This window comes from Pteropus alecto, unplaced genomic scaffold (genome assembly GCF_000325575.1).
Source record: "Pteropus alecto unplaced genomic scaffold, ASM32557v1 scaffold110, whole genome shotgun sequence".
Classification (NCBI taxonomy): domain Eukaryota; kingdom Metazoa; phylum Chordata; class Mammalia; order Chiroptera; family Pteropodidae; genus Pteropus; species Pteropus alecto.
The window spans coordinates 11,097,505-11,110,327 of NW_006431920.1; the positions used below are offsets into that span (position 1 = coordinate 11,097,505).

General features: G+C 52.1%; 1 protein-coding gene across 12 annotated transcripts in view; it reads left to right on the forward strand.

Moving 5' to 3' along the window:
- Positions 1-12,823, forward strand: part of TNS1 (tensin 1) — a 167,420-nt gene that overhangs the window by 117,538 nt on the left and 37,059 nt on the right. For all 12 annotated transcript variants that reach the window (XM_015585417.2, XM_015585418.2, XM_015585415.2 and 9 more), the window contains one exon: positions 2,937-4,517. In XM_015585417.2, the coding sequence (XP_015440903.1) occupies positions 2,937-4,517 (1,581 nt within the window). The remainder of the gene's footprint in view (positions 1-2,936; positions 4,518-12,823) is intronic.

The following is a 12,823-nucleotide window of genomic DNA, read 5'->3' on the forward strand; positions in this document are numbered from 1 at the left end:
ACCCGCCTCTCTCTTTCGCCCTTCCTGCCTTAATAGATTGAAACCGACCTTGTGTTCCGGCTTCTTGTGGTCCTGGTAAATAGCTCTTAATGTGGCTGTGGTGGATGGGGAGAAGGAACGCGGGTGTGTGTGCCCCAGTGTGGGGGGCGGGGGTATGTGGCCCACAGGTCCTGCCCTCACGAGGGCTGGATAGACCTGGGTTGGGCCTGGGTGTCCTCAGTTTCTCCCCTTGATATGCAAAGGAAGACAACCACTGAAAGTTACAAAACAGCCTGCCTACGGGCCAGCACGTGGGTAGTCAAGAGCAGCCGGGTCCTCCTTTTGAGGACAGAAATAGACATTTGCAGTTTTACCGAGCAAACAGGATTTCATTACACAATTTACAAGTCTTCCGTTTTCTTATTAAGCCTTCATGGCCCGGCAGTTATCGTTCCTGACGTTGTTGCTCCTAACAGTCGCTCGCGTGGGGGTAAATTACATGGCGGAATCAGTTTAATATTGACATTTTCAAAATCAATGAAGAGTGGGGCCTGGCCAGCAGGGCCAGGATATTAGGTGGTAGATATCGCTGTGAATTCTCTCTCCTGGCCTTGGGGATGCTTTCTTAGCTCTTTTGCCAAAAAGCTCTTTCATGAACCCAAGTGAGGTGATAGAGCGAGCCTGTTTTGTGCTGGAAGGAGAGAGTACTCTCAGATTTGGACTCAGTGCTTCTCATTGCCGTCTGTCTAAGTGTAAGTGGAGAGGCCGTGGGACACTCCACATTTTGCTTGCTGCTTTCCCCACTTCGCAAACCACGTGAGCATGGATTTGAGGACTTAGGTGCAGGGCATGGAGGAGAACCCTAGCCAGGGAGGAACACTCTGGCATCTCACAGTGTGGGCTGCAGAGTGGGTCCAGGACTTGGGAATGGGCCTGCTTTCTCCAGGGCCAGCAGCTTTTCAGGTACAGTGAAAAGGAAAGATAGCTCCTCAGACTCCCACTAATTGGTGCGACGGGCCCATCCTGAAGGGACCACTGTCAGATATCTGAGTGGATGAGAAGCTTCTGTCTTTAATACTTTTCTCCTCTGGAAATAGCCAGCAGGAGTCTCTTCTCCTTTGTGTAGAAAGGCACCCAGTTCTTTGGAGAGACATACTTGAGGGGCAGGCTCTCTCATCTGCCAGTGTCCACCCTTTAGGGATGCTGACACGCAGGTTGGGAGAGGCAGCCATGCCTGCAACTGCCTGTTAGCAGCCTTCAGGTGTCCTGGCACAAGGACCAGCCCCATCCCATCCCTGTGAGCTCTAGGCTGCTTTGGCCCTGTACTGGCCCAGTGTCACTTCGGTTTTGCTGCTGGCCGAGGTCTGAAAGCTCCAGGGAAAACTTGGGGGGAGGGGCAGAGGGATGGTTCTGGAGAATGAAGTGAATTGGCAGAGCATCTAGCCCCCGGGTGTGTGTGTGGACAGTGTGCCCTGCCGGGCATCTCTGCTTGCACTCACTCACTCAGTGACGTCACTTGGTTGGCCTGTGGTTTGTGTGTGTGTGTGTGCCGATCAGGATGTTCCTGTTTTGTGGTTGTCTGATCACTTGCTTTTGGCCGTGGGCTTCTGTACGAGTGTTTATTTTTAGAGGCTGCCACTTCTGGCCTGAGGGCTGATCCTCGAGCATGGTAGGAGTTCCTAGTTTCTGAAATGTTTGTGGCTTTAAGTTGAAGTATTTGTTTCGGGGTATGGCTGCCTTTTCTGTGTTCATTTTACGGTGTGTGTATGTCTGTCTGTGTGAGGTATTAGAGTCAGTGTAGAAAAATAAAAATTGTGTGCTCTTTGAAATTCTAATTTTAAATTAATTTTGATTCTAATTGAGTTTTATTTTAATTAAGTCTTAAATTAGTTCGGATTTTAAACCCTAGCTTTATCAGGTACTATCTGCAACTAAATGGTTTCAGTACTGTCTGCACCTCAGTTTCTCCATGTTTAAAATAGGCATAACATTCCCCGACTCGTGGAAAGAATGTATGTGTAAATTGCATGGCCAAGTGTTTGGTGCATATAGGTGTTTGCTGCATATTAACTATTATTATTAATGTTGTTGTTGTTGTTGTATTTGTATATTTGTATCCCTGCCATGCTATCTGGTATACCCGGGAGTGCACTAGAGCGTTTGATTTGGGTGAATTCTGGGTGTTTGATTTGGGTGATTATTTGTTGAGTGACTCTGTGTGTCTCTGGACATCTTTGTGTTGAATGTTCTGTGTGTGTGTGTGTGTGTGTGTGTGTGTGTGTGTGTTGGGCCAGGGCTGGGCTGCTGACTGTACAGGGTGTGAAATCACTGAGTTCCTCTGGGTGGGGAAGTTCTTCGTTCCTGAGTCAGCCCTTTGGCCTTGAGCCACTCAGCACTCACTTTTTCCTTTCAGAGAAAGTATTGCTCACGGGCTCCCAGAGCCAGCTGTAGACACAATGACACAGGGAACACCTCTCCTTGATGAAAACTTCTGCTTTTTGTTCTCGATCCCTAAGATGCTTCCCCTTGTTCCCTGAACCCCCTTTCCAGAACTCCCAGGGGCCCCAGCATTCATAGCAAAAGCGTGTCCCATTTGACACAGGGCCTGCTCACTTTGCTGAGCCCCGTCCTGGCCCAGTACTTCCAAGTCCTTGGGAAGTTAGTGAAATGTCAGAGGCAAGTGTTGGCCCGGGGCATCTTGACCCCCAGGAACCTCTGCCCAGTCTTCAGCTCTGCTGCCTGGTCCTGAAGCTGGATATTGGGATGGGCTCTGCCCAAAAGCCTAGGGTAGGGGTCCTTTTGTCTTTTCATCTTTCTGCCACCTCAGCTCGATCTCAAGGTGCTGAGAGGAGGTTTGAGGATCCAGGAAATGGAATCTCTTACTGCTTTCCTTGGGAGACCAGAAGATGTCCTTGCCCCGCACTGACATCTGCTCTCTGTTGCTCTCTCTCTCGCAGAGGTTGTGGGACACACCCAGGGGCCGCTGGACGGGAGCCTGTACGCCAAGGTGAAGAAGAAAGACTCTCTGCACGGCAGCTCAGGGGCTGTCAATGCCACGCGTCCTGTCCTGTCAGCCACCCCCAACCACGTGGAACACACCCTCTCTGTGAGCAGTGACTCGGGCAACTCCACAGCTTCCACCAAGACAGACAAGACCGACGAGCCTGCCCCCGGCCCCTCCAGTGCTGCTGCTGCCCTGAGTCCTGAGGAGAAGCGTGAGCTGGACCGCCTGCTCAGTGGCTTCGGCTTAGAGCGAGAGAAGCCAGGCATCATGTACCACACCCAGCATCTCCGGTCCCGCCCTGCGGGGGGCCCTGCTGTGTCCTCCTCTGGCCGCCACGTTGTCCCAGCCCAGGTTCACGTCAACGGTGGGGCCTTGGCTTCTGAGCGGGAGACAGACATTCTTGACGATGAGCTGCCCAACCAGGATGGGCACAGCGTGGGCAGCATGGGCACACTGTCTTCCGTGGATGGGATCACCAACACCAGTGAGGGGGGCTACCCAGAGGCCCTGTCCCCACTCACCAACGGTCTAGACAAGCCCTATCCCGTGGAACCTATGGTCAATGGCGGGGGCTACCCCTACGAGTCTGCCAGCCGGGCAGTGCCTGCCCATGCTGGCCACGTGGCCCCCATGCGGCCCTCCCACTCTACACAGGAGGGTTTAACTGGCTACCAACGGGAGGGCCCCCACCCAGCCTGGCCACAGCCAGTGAACACCTCCCACTATAGCCATGACCCCAGCGGTATGTTCCGCTCTCAGTCCTTCCCGGAAGCTGAGCCCCAGCTGCCCCCAGCTCCAGCCCGTGGGGGAAGCAGCCGGGAGGCTGTGCAGAGGGGCCTCAATTCCTGGCAGCAGCAACAGCAGCAGCAGCAGCAGCCTCGCCCTCCTCCTCGCCAGCAGGAAAGAGCCCACTTGGAGAGTCTGGGGCTCAGTAGGCCTAGTCCCCAGCTGTTGGCAGAAACCCCTGTGCCTGGCCTCCCTGAGTTCCCACGGGCAGCCTCCCAGCAGGAGATCGAGCAGTCCATCGAAACCCTCAACATGCTGATGCTGGACCTGGAGCCAGCTGCGGCTGCCGCCCCCCTGCACAAATCCCAGAGTGTCCCAGGGGCCTGGCCAGGGGCCTCCCCGCTCTCTTCCCAGCCCTTCTCCGGCTCCTCCTGCCAGTCCCATCCGCTGACCCAGTCCAGATCTGGCTACATCCCCAGTGGGCATTCCTTGGGAACCCCTGAGCCAGCTCCACAGGCCTCCCTGGAGTCCGTCCCTCCTGGCAGGCCTTACTCACCTTATGATTATCAGCCATGTCCGGCTGGGCCCAACCAGAGCTACCGTCCAAAGAGCCCAGCTTCCTCCTCCACGTCCTCTGCCTTCCTTCCAACCACTCACAGCCCTTCAGGGCCTCAGCAGCCTCCGGCATCTCTCCCTGGCCTCACCGCTCAGCCTCAGCTCTCACCAAAGGAAGCGACTTCAGATCCATCCCGAACTCCGGAGGAGGAACCCTTGAACTTGGAGGGGCTAGTGGCCCACCGGGTAGCAGGTAAGAGCTTCAGTGCTGAGTATCCCCTCCTTACTCCCTCCACACCTTCCCTCTTTGGTCTTTGTTCATCATGCTGTGGGGAGGTGCAGGCACAGCCATCATACCTCAACAGATGCTGCTTTGGCCTAGAGAAGAGGCTGTCAGGAGCCCACGCACTAGCCATCCCTTCCTGCATTCATTGTCTGTTAGGCTCCAAGGCAGGCATTGAGATTGATAGGTCAATGCATTTTAGTTCCTGTCCTCAAGGAGCTTATAGTCTAATGAGAGGACAGATACACAGAGATAATTCTAATAGAGTAAAATGTGTACTACAACAGAGATGGGGACCGCAACCCCAGAGCCTGGGGAAATCAAGGCTTACCACCTAAGGCAATCAGGGAAAGCTTCTTATAGGTGGTTACTTTGGAGCTGGAGGACAGATTTTCTGGGCAGAGAGATGCTCTCTGCAACTACCTGCAGTTCTCTCTGTCCTCAGACTTCAGTTTCTTGGGGAAGGCACGGAAAAGGCTGGAGGGAGGTCTCTACAGACTTGAATTCCCTCTTGGGCCCTCCCAGAGGCATAATGAAGCCTGAAGCCCGGGAGGGTGTCCGGAAGCTCTTGGGCTCTTTCTGAGTGGTCAGCCCTGGTGGATCCTTCCAAAGTATTTCTCTGTTTCAGGGGAGGCCAAGGTCCCCCTTCTTGTCCAGCTGTCCCATTGGCCCTTGCTTTAGGCAGCTTTGTATGGGAAGCAGGCACTGAAAAACAAAGCTCCATTTTCTATCAGAACATGAAAAAGAGAGAGAGTGGAGCAACCAGAAGAACTTACTGGGGAGATAAAGGCAAGAAATGAAAGAATGTCCAGGGCCATGTTGGGAGGGACAGGAAGGGCTCCCTTCCTTCCCACTGGTCTAAGCCTATGACCATTCCATGGGGGCAGCCAAACTGGGTGGGGAATCCTATGGGGTGGTTTTGTCATGGAGGTAAAGCCCAGGCAGGAGTGAACCAGAGACTGGTGCTGGGGGAGCCTTGTGCCAAGTTCCTCAGCTGACAGGTTAGTGGAAGCTCAGGGAGGGGAAGAGTCTGGGCAGCTGACTCTGCCCTCCACCCCTTTTCCTAAATTTAGGGGAAGCTGAGTCACTATGCCAGCTGCCTGAAGGGAGGGAGACATCCTCCCTGGGGATGGATGGTGGGTTTGGGGAAGTAGCTGGGAGTAGGCCAGCTGGCTATTGAGCTGGGCCCAGGACCTGGGTGTGGAGGCATGAACACCCTGCTCCTGTTCTTCAGAGCAGAGTGCAGTCCCCAGTTCAACTCTTGGTAACTTGAAATTGGCCGTAATGGAAGTATTTACATCACGGAAGCTGGCAATCAGGGCTTCACCTCTCCCTGAAGAGCTGGTCTAGCAGCACATCATTGCTTCTACACAAGAGTCAAAATGCAGGATGAGTAGCTCTGTAACCCTAGAAGGGAAAGAAAGTCTCCATGGGGTGGCCCAGATGGGGCTGGTGTCTTCTGCTTTCTCCCATGTCCAGGCCCCTGAGGTAAGGACTCCCCGGCTTCTTTATCAGCAGAGATGCTTTTCCTCCTGGTTTTGTTGAAGGGAGAGAAATGAGGCCCTCTTGGTATTTTCCAGAGTTGGTCTGGTAGCCTGAGAAATAGCGACACTCTAGCCTAATGATGGGCAGGATCCAGGGGGCTTTTCTCTGGGGGAAATGGATGAATTTCCACCCCTACCAAAACTCTCCGGGAGCTGGCTCAAGAGGAAGCCATACCTTAATGGTCTAGGAAGGATGCCCATCTTGTAGTGCATCTTCCCTCAGCCTTTTCTCTCCTACTAGTTTCCACAGTCTTGACTATCAACCTCCGTATCCTATAGCTGCTCAGTCTTTGGCTGCCAAGAAGTCATAGGAAGGGGGAGAAATTGTTGGTACATCTCTGCTCCCATATCCTCCACCAACTGTGAGTGACTCAGTCAGAAGAAGGCATGAGATGTAGAGAAGGGATAGTTACGTTTGGTTTCCAGGGCTATAAAAGGGCCTCTTTGGTCCATGCCTTGTCGTGAACAGTATTTCTTGTTAGCAGGTCCTGCTTGCACAGCTTCAGTAGCCCTTCAGAGTGTCTGCAATGCTTGTATACATAAAGGCACATAGGTAGGATCAATATGCAGAATAATCTAAGAGCCAGGGAGGATAGACTTCCAGCATTCTACATTCTTATCATGAAACTGGAACATAAGCTTTAACATGAGTAACCCAGGAAGCTCAGATCTGAGAGAGAACCTCTTCATGGCCATGAACTTGATCTGGTTTCTCCTGGCTTTTCTCCCTCACGTCTGCCTTATTCTCCTTGGCCGTTCCCCATACCACAGTACTATGTCCCTGGTTCATTCCACTTTGATCAACCACTCCTTATATTTTATTTAAGCTTGGATCACAGAGAATGTAGGGGTAGTTTTCTTAACTGGAGAGAAGGTAGGTATCAGAAACCTGTAGCACGCATCACACTTTCTTGTGAAACATTAGAAACATTCCCATTACAGCCAGGGACAAAATAAGAATACTTGCTATATCACCACTATCATTTAACATTGTATTAGATATCCTGGCCAGTGGAATAAGACGGGAAGAAGAAATAAGAGTCAGAGTTGGCGAGTCCAATCGAGTTATCTTATGATCTCGATTCTGTGACTGGACTGATCTCAGATGTCTCTAGAGGTAGAGATTTCAGTGCATGTTGGAAATAAGATGTGGATATTATCCTTAAGGAATGTAGAGTTTATGGAGAGAAGAAAAGAATTGGAACTTGAAAATGAAGTCTTTCATAATAAGGGAGGTATGGAGAAAGTTCTGTGGGAGTGGGGGAAAAAGGAGATATCACTATCAGTTAAGAGATTGGAGAGGTTCTGTGTTGAGTGTGGGCTTTAAACCCACAGAGCCTTGAACAATGAATAGGATTTGGAAAGTGAATGGAGTCATTGGAGAGAAAAGGTTCCTAGTGTAGACAGTAAAGCACAGGAAATGTTTGAAGAATAGAGTAGATTGAGAGCAGATAGGCTGTATAAGATCAGTCAAGAAAGATAGCCCAGGACCTGCCTCTGTATGGTCTTAAATACCAGTCTAAGGAGTTTGAATATTGCCTAGCAGTAATGTAGGAAGCCACGATTACTTTGTTTTAGTCAGGAGAGTATGCTGTGATCAGAGCTATAGTTTAGAAAGATATGTATACCTGGTGAGTCTGGGCAGGAAGAATGAAAAATGGGAGTGATTTTGAGTCAGGAGATGTAGGAGCTTATTAGATAGCCTGGGTAATGGGGACTAGATTAGGGTGCTGACCATGGGAATGAAAAAGCAGAGAGGGAGGCTGCGGAAGTCGTGGGTGTTTGCAAATTGATTGGATGCAGTGGGTGAGGGAGAAGGAGACATTGAAGATGATTCTGAGGCTCCACGAATAGCAACAGAATGATGTTTCCATTAACAAGCTGGGACTTAGGAGGAAGGGCAAATTCGGTGTAAGATGAAGACCCAGGGTTAGACATGTTGAGCTCGAGGTGATGGTGGGGCTTCCATGTATGGAAGGCAGTTGAACATCCAGAATTGGAGCTTGAAGGAGTGAAGAGAGCTATAGAATTTGGAGCCCTCCTCATAAAGGTGAAGTTTAAAGCTTTGGGCATGGACACGATCTCTATCTAAGTCAGAGGGCATGGGAGAAAACAACATAAGTGAAAATAGCCATGGGGGGAGTGGAGGCTGCCCAGGGGACTGAGAGTGAATGCTCAGGGCAGTGGGTCATCACAGAAGTCAGGATGTTCAAAGGTTTCCGGGGGGTGTGGAGGGGGGCAAGTGTGGGGGTTTAGCAATGTCACTGTGGAGAGATGGTGAAGAGGATTGAGAAAAATGCATTGGGCTTGCCAATTAAGTGGCCCCAGTGAGTTTCAAAGGCATATTTTCCATAGAGTGCGGGTGACAGAAGCCAGACTGAGAGATTGAGGAGTGAGTGGAGAGGGAGTGCAGACAGCATGTCAACTACTCCTTTGAGTGGTTTTGTGATAAAAGGAGACGAGATGGTAACTAAAGAGGGTAGCAAGATATTAAGAATTTTTTCTTTTGTAAATATAGGGACCGTTAGAATTTTTTTGGAGGGCAGAGAGAGAGAGAGAGAGAGAGAGAGAGAAGAGAGAGAGAGAGAGAGGGTGGTTGTATATAAATACAGAGGGGAGCGGGAGAAAAAAAGATGAGAGAGAAAATTGATGGAGTAAGATCTCTAAAAAATGTAAGAGGGGCTTAGAAGCCTGGGTGGATAATTTAGGCTCGACCGGGAGGTGAGATACCTCTTTATGAAATAATAAAGGATGGATACAGATATAGGGAGATACTGGTGTCAGGCTTTGAGAGCTTGTACTGAGAACCCAATTTTTACATTTCATCGTGGAAATAGGAGATGCGATCAAGCCCCATTCTATTATTTATTCAACATGAGCTGCTAGTCTCTGCTACATGCTAATCTATGCTCTAGAAAGGATGATGGTAAACAAAAGAGGTAAAAATCTTTGCCTTCGTGGTGGAGGTGGACAATAAAAAAATAAGGAAATACATACATAATATATCAGATGAATGATAAATGCCATAGAGATGAAATAAGGTAGTGAAGAAGTGCCAGTGGGGGGAAGAGGGTGGGTGGATGATTGCACTTTATGGAGGATGGTCAGGGAAGGCTTCTCTCGGTGGAGAGAGAATGTGCCAGGTAGACTAGCAAGTGCAAAGGCCCTGAGGCAAGAGTATGCCTGATCTGGAGAGTATTGACACTAAGTCAGAGAGGTGATGGGAATGAGGGCCAGCTTACATGGGCCTTTTACTCAGCGTGGTATGAGACGTCTTAGGAAGGATTTGGGCAAAGAAGCGACTTCCTCTAAAAGGATCAATGTGGCCTGGATGGAAGGAGGCTGCTGGTATTGATCAGGATGGGATCTGTGGTGATGGCGAGAAGTGCTGATTGTAGGCTTATTTTGGAGGTGGAGCCATGAAGATTTATAGAGAGATTAGACATGAGATGGGAGAGAAAGAAAAGTCAAACAACTAAAAGATGGAGTTGCTCTTTATTGAGATGGGTGTAGTTGTGCGAAGAGCAGTCTTCGAGGGGACATCAGAAGTGCGGTTAGATTTGAGATGCCCACGGAACATCCAAGATGGTGGGATGTATGAGTCAGGAATGTCAGGGGGAGGCGTTAGAGCTTGGAAATGTGGAAGTTGTCAGTATGTGGATGTCATGTAAAGCATACCACTGCATGCTGTCACCCAGGGGATGCGCACAGGTAGAGGAAAGGTCCCAGGAGTGAGTCCTGGAACCTCACACGTTCAGTGCTTGGAGACAAAGAGGAACCAGCAAAGGAACTGGTCTGGAGCAGCTTGCGAAGCAGAGGAAAGCTGAAAGGTGGTCATTCCCTGGAACCCAGGATGGAGTGACATGGGCCACTGGGAGGCCCCTGTGTGTGAAGGTGACTTGAGAGCCAGCTAAGGTGAAAAAAGGATGACATGGCAGGTCCCTGTAGTGCATCCGGGCAGGCTCACTTTAAGGACCTTCTGGTGGTGCCCGGCAGCTTTGGGCAGGAGTGGAAAATCGTAAGTGGCTTCCACAGAAGAGGATTAGTAAAGTAGGGATGATGGAAGAACACAGGGCTGAGGGATGCTTGGATGCTAGGGAGTATGACCCTTGGGCTCACACTGGCAGGGTCACAGCTGAATTCAGAAAGAGAGAGGTGACCATGAGAGGAGAGAGGACCTGGGATGGGGCCATGCTGACTGAAGGACCGATGATGCACAAGGCGACAGGATTGACATCTGGTCCCAGGCCAGCCCTTTCTTGCTCCATGATGGGGTTAGAAATTAGAGGGACATGGAGTCCTGCTAGACAGCAGGAGGTCCACGGACCCTTAGGAGAAGCCAGACCCTGGATCTGCCTCCTCCTCTTGTCCGATACCCTTCCCCCCTCCCTCCAGTGTGTGGCCAGATCCCGGACTCAGAACACCAACTAATCTTGATTTTCTCTTTGTTTTTGTTTTCTTTCGTCTCGTTTGATGCCTTGTCCCTTTCGTTCTTCGTGTGTCCCATGTCCATCTGCCCCGTGTGCCATGGGCGTGGTGCCTTCCTTGCCTGGTGTCATCCCTTCCTTTCCTGCTTGCCTCTGCTCCCTGCCGGCTCCCCGGGGTGGGGTGGGCAGCGTACAACGCCCGACTGCAGGGCATTGGGCAGAGTGTCAGCTACCGGCATCCTCTCCACCGGCTCCGATCTTCTTCCCTCTCTAGTTGGTTCCTGTTCTCCCCGTTTCCTCTTTTTAACTCCTTGGCCCTCACCTTAGCCCTCACTTTCTCTCTCTCTCCCTCCTTCCTACGCCGTTCCTTGCAAACTTTTGACCTTTCCTCACTTTTCCATCTCCTCCTCACTTTTCTTCTTCTGTTCTTTTTCCCATCTCTTGTATTCTCTTTGCCCCACCCTTTTCTCACTGCCCCCTTCTCTCTCCTCGCTCACTTCTCCCTCCTCCCTCTCTCCGCACCCTCTCTCCCTCATTCTGCATGAGTGAGTGCTCCCACTTCTGCATGGACACGGACCTGATGCTTCTAACCTTGGCCTCACCTGCCGGGAGCAGGGTCTGGGGTAACTAGCCTAACTTTCGGGCTCCCCAGGGACATGCAGGCCTTTGCAATGAGGGTGCTCATTGAAGGCTTGGGACAGCCCGGCTCTCTGGCCACCCTCTGGGCTGCCACGCCAGGGCCTCAGCAGGTGCCAGGCTGAGCTTTGCATGGGCCACTGGACACAAGACAAAGAATGGTGCCCCAGCTCCTGCTGCTCTGTCCACTCTTGAGTACAGCACTCCTTGGGGACAGAGTACCTCCTGTGACCTCATCGTGAATCTCTGACCCATGGCGAGAGTCAGAAGTCCTGGATGTGGTCCTGGCTTTGCCTGTGACCACCTCTGTGACCCTGGAAAAGTCTCTTCATTACCCAGAGCTCGGTTTCCCAATGTGAAAAATGGAGCGATCACAGCCTTGCTGTGTGTTTTTTGCAAGGTGATGTGCCCCAACATGGTGGGGTCCTCATCAAGGGTCACATTGCTCTATTTGAGGGTGATGTAGTCTCCTACGTCTGCCCCCGGTCTCCTGGACATACAGGCCATAGGCTGTCAGCCCTGGGAAATTTATCACCTCGCTCTTTGCCTCTCCTCGAGCCCAGAGGCAGGGTCAGGGAGAAGATGATGCTCAGACTTGCCTCGTGCCATGACCATGGGCCTGTCCAGGAGAAGGCTTAGAGAGCGCTGGGAACAGTTGACTTCCAGTGGCAATATCTGGCGCTTTCCCGGACCCTCCTTCTCCTGGTCCGTGGATAATGGGGAGATGGCTCTAGCAGAATGGCTGTCTGCCTTCTCTCCTCTCCCTCTACATTTTCTCGGCCCAGTGGTGGGGAGCGCAGCATTCAGCTGGGCCTGAGGTTGGGGGCCGTTCTGGGGTGGGGGGCCTGTCCTGAGGGGAGCTGGCATGCTTGCCCTGGGGCTGCTAGTGTGATTGCCGTGTGGCTTTCTGGTGCCCTGGCCCAGCAGGTGGCCTCCTGGATCGCCTCGCTTCCAGACCCCCAGGCATGCAGTTGGACACCCGGCCCCGCCGCCTGGAGCTGAGGAATCCAGTCTTCTGGAAATTGGAAGGCTGGAAAGAAGAGCTGGGTCTGTGGGGGTGGAGATGGCCAGGCCGAGGGTGCTGGGGAGGCCTGTGATGAAGCCTGACACAAGGGCATTTGTCCGTGAGACTCAGGACGGTGGGCGGCCATGTTCTGCCAGTGTGTTTATTCGTGTGTGTTAGGGTACAGCCCCCAGAATTGTGTGTGTGTGTGTGTGTGTGTGTGTTAGATGGAGGGGGTTCAGTGCTTCAGGTCTGGCACACTTTAGGAGAGCCTTGGAGCCAGTTGTTCCCCAAGCACAGCACCACCCTGGGGAGCAGAGTGAGGAACCCCGGGAAATAGGGCTGATGTGCCCTGCTCTCCAGGTCTGGCAGCTCGTGTGGAGGCCCTAGGTTGAGGCGACCACTGTCCTGCAGGCTGCCAGTGCCCACAGTGTATAAGCAGCCCTCGGAGGGTGACACAGGGCTTCCGAAGTGTGTAATCACCCCAAAGGCCACGTCCTTGCCGTGGGGGCACCCCACCCATCATGCTCCTGGGGCTGGAGGCTTCCCAGCGAGACTCCCAGAGCCCTTCACCGCCTCTTCCCCCTCTCTTCATGAGCTTGCTCTGGCCCTGCGCTCTCTTGCTGGGGAAGGGGCTGACCGTATGGGTTCCGAGAGTGACTGAAC